Consider the following 10,275-nt stretch of genomic DNA (forward strand, 5'->3'; position numbering starts at 1 on the left):
ATCGATGTTCAATGACTATAAAATTTTAATGGTTGAAAAGTCAAAAGGATCAGGTATCACTGATTTTGGGAAAATTTGTTCAGAAAGGAAATTTAATTAATACCAATAAAAACTATAAATGCTATACTATACTAATACCATAAATACTATAAAATTTCAACAGTCAAAGTAAAATCAAAAAGATCGGTTCTATTATCAAAATTTCTTTGAAAAATAGAATTTGATTAACGCCAAAAAATAATATTAAATATTTCAAGATATTGACGTTCCAGGACTACGAAATTTCACTCAATTAAAAACAGGGTGGGAATTTCGTCCAACCAATAAATACTACGAAACTTCAAATTTAAAAATATTGACGTTTCACGGTTCTAAAATTTCAATAGTTAAAGTAAAATCCAAAAAATCGGTTTCTTGTATCAAAATTTCTTTGCAAAATGGAATTTGATTAACACCGAAAAATGATATTAAATATTTCAAGATATTGACGTTCCAGGACTACGAAATTTCACTCGATTAAAGACAAAGGGTGGGAATTTCGTCGAAGAACAGCTGGTTCAACGTAAAGACTATATTTCTTCCTTTTCTTCTGCGTTAGGCGAAATTTCGTGGAGGAAACGAGAAGAAAGGCAGTCGAATAACCGTAGTGCCTCGATGTAGTTCGACATGAAAATTTCACGCGTTTGAAGGAGCTGAATTTCCGTGCTAATTAATTGAGTTAGAATAAACGTTGAGCCAGGCGAAGCGCAAGCCGCATATTTGCCTTGCCGGAAAATAGAAGTGGAGGAGCATGAGAACAACGAGAATGTAACGTTGTTTCAACGTGGATTTTAATAGTAATTCCTTTTTTCCACGAGTTTAGGTGGGTAAGGCGCGACGAACTTTTATCGTCCAAATCGTGTACAATTTAAAACGCGTGGGTGAAAATGCGGAAAAGCGCGTGAACAACGAGAATGCGATTCCAAAGTGATTTTACCAGAGATTACAAAGGTAACCACGAAGAATTCTCCTCGTTCAAACAGCGCAAAATATATCAAAATAAAAATAAAATAAAATTGGAATATTTTTTTGTTTGCTTTAACCGCGATGTTTTGACAAAGTACGAAAAATAAACGATGAAAAATAAACGACTGCTAATTCGAGGAAAGAATGTCTATGAAATAGAGGAAAAGCTGGATAATACACGAGCAAAGAGAACTGTCACAATATTGTAGAGGCAATTTTGGGGTTGGTAGATATATTTATTTATTAATAAATTTAACAGTGGCAGAGTATGTGAGTTACGATAAAGATACGAATTATTACAACTTATCTCAACCCACACTTCTGCAGAAACTATCCTATTACAACTCACAATTGTTAGCAACTCACAATTATTAGCAATTAATTCGAGGAAAGAATGACTATGAAATAGAGGAAAAGCTGGATAATACACAAGCAAAGAGAACTGTCACAATATTGTATAGACAATTTTGGGGTTGGTAGATATATTTATTTATTAATAAATTTAACAGTGACAGAGTATGTGAGTTACGATAAAGATACGAATTATTACAACTTATCTCAACCCACACTTCTGCAGAAACTATCCTATTACAACTCACAATTGTTAGCAACTCACAATTATTAGCAATTAATTCGAGGAAAGAATGACTATGAAATAGAGGAAAAGCTGGATAATACACGAGCAAAGAGAACTGTCACAATATTGTATAGACAATTTTGGGGTTGGTAGATATATTTATTTATTAATAAATTTAACAGTGACAGAGTATGTGAGTTACGATAAAGATACGAATTATTACAACTTATCTCAACCTACACTTCTGCAGTAACTATCCTATTACAACTCGCAATTGTTAGCAACTCACAATTATTAGCAATGACAACAACTCTGACAACTAACTTCGACAACTCTCAACTCAACAACAACGTTATTGACAATTCTGCTAATCGATAACTCTTAATTTCATTTTAATTAATAATGTAGAGACTATGGTAGGTGGTAAATACGGACTATTATTGAATAACAATAATGAATTAATTAACAATGTGTGGTGACGATTAAGCTTTAGAATCTATATCTACAACTCAACTCAACAACACAATGACAACTCAACCTGTTACAACTAATAGCTCACAACTAAAACACAACTAACAACTTCTCTGAAGAACTGTCTCTCAAGAACTCTCTTCCAATCACTTTTCCCAAGAACTGTCCACTAACCACTTTTGCTTTCTTTTATATCTTCCCCAACAAGTACACGTTTTCCAAAAGCCACCCCCAACATGACCAAATATCGTCATGCTAAGGGCCCTTGAACCCTCGGTGATTTTCCAAGTTAAAGTTACCTATACACGAGGTGAAAATCCTGCGATACTACAATAAAGTTAATCTTTGTCTTCTTTAGCGGCGTTAGGAACGCGCCAATTCATTTCCTTGACAGGTCTCGCCGCCATATTAATTTATACAAAATATACATTCTTTCAGTTCAAACCAGCAAAATTTAGAGTTTTCCCTTTCTTTTTTCTTTCCCATACTTCCCACACTATTGTATAAACACTGTAAGTATAAACACCATGAAAGGTTTTCGTAGAAAAAGAAATTGGACCTACCGTTGGGTACCGTCGGTGGTTTTTTCGTCTGCACCCTCGCCGTCGCGTTGTTCACCTGTCAAATAAACAACAGAATATCAATAACCTCTTAATTCTACCACGTCACTCGAGTTTTATCTTTATCTATCGATCGCGAGACTCGCGTTGGCCATTCTTCTCCGTCCACTGTGATCTAAGACCCAAATTCCACGGACAACTTCCACCCCTCTTCTCGAGAAAACATTTCATCCCTTGTGGACGAAGAAAAATTTCAAAATACGACGAAACAAAATTCAAAACTTTAAAAAATATAATCATCGCAATCGTAATGAATATGAAAAATATTATTTTAAAATTCTTTTAGGATTATTAAAATATTCGACAGTGCATGGAAGATGTCCCAAAAAATTCAAGAAAGAAGTGAAATAAAAATTCCCGTTCCATGGAAGTTGTACGTGAAATTTACAGTTTGAACGGAGAAGAATACGCATTATCTTTGATCCATTGATGCGAAGATAGCGAATGGACGCTGATTCGAATGGGCGAAGCACCGACAATGGCAATTTCGAGCGGATCTCGCGATCGAGGACGCGCTGATGGATGCGCAATCGGACCGGCCAATGCAATTTCTCCGCGTATCGGCCTCTGAATTTTCATTTCGTGGAAATTTACGCGATGGAAAATCGCGCAGGCCTGAATAAATCGTGGTCCGCGCATCGATCAACGGGCAAACGTGGAAATGACCGCAGCTGCGCGTCGCTCGTTCTCCCGCGTTTTTAATATCCCGAAATTCCGATCGAACGTGTGATCGATCGTTTCGCGGGAAAATGGAAATCTCGAAGCCGTATAAAACAGATCCAACGATCGCAGCGACGCGCAGCCGGCTGCAGTTGCACCTTTTCCATTTCCCATCGAGAGATCCTCGATCCCCGTGAATCTGGCGATGGAAAAATCGGCAAAAATTGGCAAAATTTTCGCGTCAACTTTATACGCGATATATATATCCTTCGCCTGATTCGGGATCGATTGGATCCTCGGTCTGCTGTGAAATCTTATCGAAATTCAAGGAACGTGTTTATTCGACGAGAAAAAGCAGCGAGCTCTTCGAGAGAGTCCTCGAGTCTCTCCAAGTCTCGCCGAGCGGAATTCTTGGCCGCGAAGACATTACCGCGAATTCGACGTCACACAGTCGATAAAGAAGAGATAAAAATAAGCGCTGCGAGTAAATTATATAACGAGAGAACGGAAATGTACCCCGTATTTTTGTGCGAATTTTCGTCTTCGAGACCAAGAACGAAAATATCTGACCGATCGCTTCGATTATTCGATTATTCGATCTACGCGACGTACACAGATAACAAAAGAATTCCACGAATGGAGGCTTTGAAGATACGCATCCGTGGAATCGCGGAAAGTGGAACTCCTCTCGGAGTTAAGCAGGCCGCGGGAAGCGATCGATCGACGATTTTCCGAGCGAAAATCCGGCAAAGTGTAGGTAAATAAGCAAAAGAAAACCAATCTCGGGTTGTCGAAAAATCTCGAAACTTCCTCCCGCAACGAAGGAAAGCAAACAATCGCGAGAGGCAGAAAAAGAAACGGTTTTCCCTTTGGTCGTTAAGCGCTCCACTTTTCCGGACGATCGAAAAAAGAAACACGGGGAAAAAAGAAATCAAGAGACTGTTTCGCCGTCGATTTCCGATTATCTCGATCTCGCGCAAGTACTTTCGTCGCTGGTGGATAAATTAAAAGGAAGAAAAAAGCGAAACGAAACGAGGAGGCTAAAATCTCGACGGTTCGACGCTCCTCTTTATCAGCTGGATCCCTCTTACCGTGCGCTTCGCCATTTCCCCTCGCGCCGTTCGTTTGGTCTCATCTTTCCGTTTTCCTCCCCGTTTTCCATCCCTTTCGGAGAACGGGGAATAATCTCCGTCCAGGCGGACGCTTTGTTCGATTTTTGCGTTTACTTGTTTCGTTCGCTAATTTTTATTTCGCGTTTCGTGTATTTCTGCCACCTATACGCTTGTCACCATTGCTCTATGCGTGTATATGTAATAAAGAATATTCCAGGATTTTTGTATGTGCCTTTTCCATTTGCGATCCGATTAAAATAATTTTCAATTTTAATTATTAATTAACTTTAGCTCCACTGTGCTTTTTAATAGGTTAACGTATTATAAATAATCTCGTGACGAACAGAGTTACCATTTAATTCGTAATATTACGAAATGGTACCATTTCCAATAATTTTGTAGAATTATTTAGTGTTATTTTGATTTTTAATATACTGTACTTAATCTTCGCTTTGTATTAAAAATTTTGTAGTCAGGAATTATAGTCATCTATGTGTTTGAAGGATAGCTGTCGAAATGTTTCATGGGACCAGTTGCCGCCATTTTTCGTAGTTCTCGATTTGGTTAAATATCGGCTGCCATTTCTATTTTATGGAGATAAAACATTTATTTCGACTTTCCAGTTGTTCAAATATTATTTAACATTTTTATTACAGTATTCTTCCTCGATTTCTTAATTACTATCTCTTTTATTCTATTAATTATCGTTTTCTATCAGAAATTTTATAGCCAATAATTAGAGCTAATTATTATATCAATTTCAGAGATAGTTGCCACCGTTTCTCATAATTCTCGATTCGCTTAAACATTCAATGCCATTTCTATTCCATTGATATAAAACATCTATTTCAACTTTTCAGTTGTCCGTTTATTATTTAATATTTTTATTACACTATTTTTTCTCGATTTCTTAATTAATATTTCTTTTAATTATTATTTTCTATTAGAAATTGTATAGCTAACAATTATAGGTATTTCAAGGACAGTTACCAAAATATTACACGAAACCAGGTATCACGATTTGTCATAATTCGCCTAAACATCGGCTGCCATATTTATTTCGTTGAAATAAAGCATTTATTTCAACTTTCCACTTGTCCATTCATTATTTAACAATTTTATTACACAATTCTTCCTCGATTTTTTAATTACTATTTCTCTTATTCTATTAATTATTATTTTTCGTTAGAAATCGTATAGTCAACTAGAAATTAGAGCTAACTATTGTACTATATCTATTTCGAGGACATTTGCCAAAATATTTCACGAAACCAGGTATCGCCATTTATCATAATTCGCCTAAACATCGGTTGCCATATTTATTTCGTCGAAATAAAGAATTCACTTCAACTTTCCAGTTGTCCATTCATTATTTAACATTTTTATTACACTATCAACTATCAATTACCATTTATTTTATTTTATTAATTATTACTTTCCAATTAGAAATCGTATAGTCAACCATTAGAGCTAACTATCGTATCATATCTATTTCGAGGATAGTTGCCGAAATGTTTCGCGAAACCAGGTGTGGCCATTTGTCATAATTCTCGATTCGCCTAAACATCGGCTGCTGGCATTTCGATCTCGTCGGAACGAATCGGAACGAATCGGAACGACGCACTCGTATTTTCCAGGATTTTTGCTGTCCCGGATATTCCCATTATATTCCACGAGTAGACGTCGTATCTCGAGCGTTTAGGTTATCTCCGCCACCCGGTATTTGTTTGTCCCGTATTCCGTCGCGAGACACGGCCGGCCAATCGCGACGATGCGTCCGCCGATTTGCATTTTACGATCGTGTCCCCAACGAGCGGGGGTTTGTTCCTCGCGTTATAGTTATGGCCGGATTAAACGAACGTCGCTTGCTCGTAACGAGTAATCGTGTTTAATTCTCTGGCAGAAATTAGCTCTCTCAGGTGTACGTGACAAATCGTTTAATTAGACTCGCCGACAAGGAGTTGCTCCTCGATTTATTACTTTTCGTGCATACACGCGATTTGTTGATTTTGGATATATACCTGTAGACACGGGTGAATATCATATGTCATATTTCCGAAGAAATTTTTCCTTCCTTTCGACTGTGTTATTTATATATATATTTACAGGGGATGAGGGTAGAAGAATTAAAATAAAATAATAAAAAATAAAATAGAGATTCATTACGGTTAATAAAATATTTTAATAGATGAATATCATGTCATATTTTCGAAGAATTTTTTCCTTCCTTTCGAATGTGTTATTTATATATATATTTATAGGGGATGGGGATGGAAGAATTAAAATAAAATAATAGAAAATAAAATAGGGATTGATTATGGTTAATACAATATTTTAATAGGGATGCGAGTGATACAGGAATAATCCAATTTTTGTATAGTGATTATTTGTAAGTATTTAACCCTTTGTGAATATTTAACCCTTTGCACTTGAAAGGCGCCTCTCAGTCACCATTTAATCAGATTTCAAAGATGAATGTTAATTAATATATCAAATTTACAATTACCCAACGATGCGTGGAATATCGAAGTAAAATAATTCTACGTCTCAATTTGCATGCGATTTCTTATTTGCCGTTTTATAAATATCGTCGACTTTATGGCACAAAGTCTTCGAATTATTATTTTCCTGCAACGAAAAAATCGCCGAGTGTAAAAGGTTAATATTCACCGACACCAAATTTAAAGAAGGGGAACAGAAGGATTAAAGGTCAGAATCGATTCGAATTTCCCATTCGGAAACAGCTTTTAATACTAATCCGCGAGTGGGATTCCTAATTTTTTAAGCAAACGAACGAGTCGAGGTAAAATAATAGAAACTTGGAACCGGTTTGAGTTTCTCGTTGATAAGTTAAATGTTTAACAGTGGCGGAGGAACGAGGAAATTCTAGTACGGCAAACGATATTTAATATTCACCAGTGAATGAAAGATTACGATACGAGCTGAAAACTTTACCGCTGAATATAAAGGATCTTGCACCTAACGGGCACCATTTCATACTTGCTAACCGATTCACGTCGATATTTAATATTCATGAGCGAATGGAACACACATAACTCTAAAAACGTCCCAACTTCACTCTAAAGCGAAACGCTGATCCATCGCCAAAATCGGGATCGTTCATCGATATTCCTCGCTCGCGAATGAACGGCATAATATAAACCGCGAAAACCTTCTATTTTCAACCAAATTTCGCTTGCCGGTATTCGCCCGGGCTTCTCGTCAATATCCACCAATCGTGTAATTCGGTTAGAAGCCACTTACGTTATACAAAACTGCCAATAAAAATAAATTCGCGGAAAACAAGCACGATAATGAAGAAAAATATATTCTGTGTCAGGATTTTCAAAATTCCCATCGCGAATGATATTTCATGGCCTAGAAAGCAGAGACCGAGTTTTATTGTTGCAGTAACTATATTTATTATGACGATAAGATTATTCAAACAAAACGGGTCGAAGAATGGCGAGTATACATAGTACGTGTGTACATAAAAGGGAAAAACCATTGCAAACAATTCTTCTAAAAAATTTCTCTGACATTTCGTTATCAAGCTTCGATATGGTACTGGTTTCTTCAGAGGATCGTTCCTTGTCTTCTATAATTTTTCTCTTAAAACCCCATAACACTATTGGTTGCGAAAATATTGCAAATTTATTGGTGGACTGGAATAATTCATCGTCGAATGTTTTTCGTCTCTACACTCGCTTTTATTTCTTTTCTCTTCCTTTAGGGTCCTTAACACGTTAATTACCACATTGAGTACCATGAGTGACCAATAATAATTTGCGCCATTTTATTTCTTTCCTGATATATTGTTTGATAATTTATTAGTGTATCCTAAGAATATTGTAAATTTTATGGCTTCCTTCTCGAGAGAATCGTTTCTCGTCTTCTCTAATTTTTCTCTTAAAACCCCATAACCCTTTCAGTGGGGAAAATATTCCAAACCCATTGATGGACTGTTCATCGTCGAATGATTTTCGTCTCTACACTCCCCTTTATTTATTTTCTCGTCCTTTAGGGTCCTTAACACGTTAATTGCCACATTGAGTACCATGAGTGACCAATAATAATTTGCGCCATTTTATTTCTTTCCTGATATATTGTTTGATAATTTATTAGTGTATCCTAAGAATATTGTAAATTTTATGGCTTCCTTCTCGAGAGAATCGTTTCTCGTCTTCTGTAATTTTTCTCTTAAAATCCCATAACCCGTTCAGTGGGGAAAATATTCCAAACCCATTGATGGACTGTTCATCGTCGAATGATTTTCGTCTCTACGCTCGCCTTTATTTCTTTCCTCTTCTAGGGCCCATTTTCCTTTAGGGTCCTTAACATGCCAACTGCCATATTGAATATCATGAATGACCAATAATGCTAATTTTTTAAATTTATAATATATATTCCATTTTAGTCTTCCTTGGAAAATTTAAGCGACTTAAATAAATACGGAATTAATTAATAATTCGCGCCATTTTATTTCTTTCCTGCTATATTGTTTGATAATTTATTAGCGTATCCTAAGAATATTGGAAATTTTATGGATTCCTTCTCGAGAGGATCGTTCCTCGTCTTTCCTAATTTTTCTCTTAAAACCCCATAACCCTTTCAGTGGGGAAAATATCGCAAACCCATTGATGCACTGTTTATCGTCCAATGCTTTTCACTTTTATTTCTTTTCTCTTCTATAGCCCATTTTCCTTTAGGGTGCTTGACTATCAACTGTCACATTGAGTACCATGAGTGACCAATGATACTAATTTTTTAAATTTATAATATATATTCTATTTTAGTCTCCCTTGGAAAATTTAAGTAACTTAAATAAATACGATATTAATTAATAATTTGCGCTATTTTATTTCTTTTCTGCTATATTGTTTGATAATTTATTAGTACATCCTAAGAATATTGGAAATTTTATGGCTTCTTGAGCCCGTTATACAAAGAGTATGCTGCTACTTGCAATGAATGTGATAAGCCTAGAATTCTTTGAAAATTTTGATAAACACCGTGGATTTTAACGAGATGCCACGAGAGATCTTGGCTCATCGCCAGACAGCAAAGAGCTGCCGACAGATATCCATCGTCGACTGGTAAATGAATGGCAAACAGTGGCGGGTCGGATCTTATTGTTAGGCAGAGAAAATTCGACGGGTGCAGGACCGGCGTGAAACGCAACAAACGAGCAAACAAACGCGAGCAGACGCGGGCCCCTGTGTCTACGCCGTCAGAATCGATGGCCGCCCTCCGCCTTGTTGCACGGCAAACAATGGCGAGCGCGGATGAACCTCGAAATCTTTGTTTGCCATACGTGTATCGTGTCGAACACCCGCGTGCGTGCGCTGTGCAAATTCGCGTCGCGATTGTTTTGCAAATTAGACCGTCCACCCGTGCAGCTTCGATTGTTCGGCCACGGGACCATTCCGTTATCGCGATTATTGCTTCGTCCATCCGCGTTATGCCCGGGGAGTAACGAGGTTTCCATTAAAATCGGTCTTCGAGGAAGTTCCAGTTATCCAGGCTAACTATCTGGATTGGAAATGATTGGCTTTCGGATATTTTCTCCTCGCGACTAGCATAAATCGATGGAATAAAATTTAAGAAGGAAAGAAATTGGAAATAATATTTTTATGGCTATTTTTAGACAGATATTCACCGATCACAAGATATATATTGTTGCAAATAATTATCACGATATAGATATTCGTCGGTAGACGCCATTTTCACGTGAGATTTATATTTTTAATTTCTTAATAAAATATCTAGCGTGAAAATAATACATGATCGAAATGGATTCGTAATTACCAAAATTAAATATATAAAATAT

General features: G+C 36.6%; 1 protein-coding gene across 7 annotated transcripts in view; it reads right to left on the minus strand.

Annotated features, from left to right (window-relative positions):
• LOC108555770 (RNA binding protein fox-1 homolog 2) overlaps nt 1–10,275 on the minus strand; it is a 278,578-nt gene that overhangs the window by 77,845 nt on the left and 190,458 nt on the right. For all 7 annotated transcript variants that reach the window (XM_017911573.1, XM_017911570.1, XM_017911568.1 and 4 more), the window contains one exon: nt 2,617–2,671. In XM_017911573.1, coding sequence (XP_017767062.1) covers nt 2,617–2,671 — 55 coding nt within the window. The remainder of the gene's footprint in view (nt 1–2,616; nt 2,672–10,275) is intronic.

Source organism: Eufriesea mexicana, unplaced genomic scaffold, assembly GCF_001483705.2.
Source record: "Eufriesea mexicana isolate 0111107269 unplaced genomic scaffold, ASM148370v2 scaffold265, whole genome shotgun sequence".
Classification (NCBI taxonomy): Eukaryota; Metazoa; Arthropoda; class Insecta; order Hymenoptera; family Apidae; genus Eufriesea; species Eufriesea mexicana.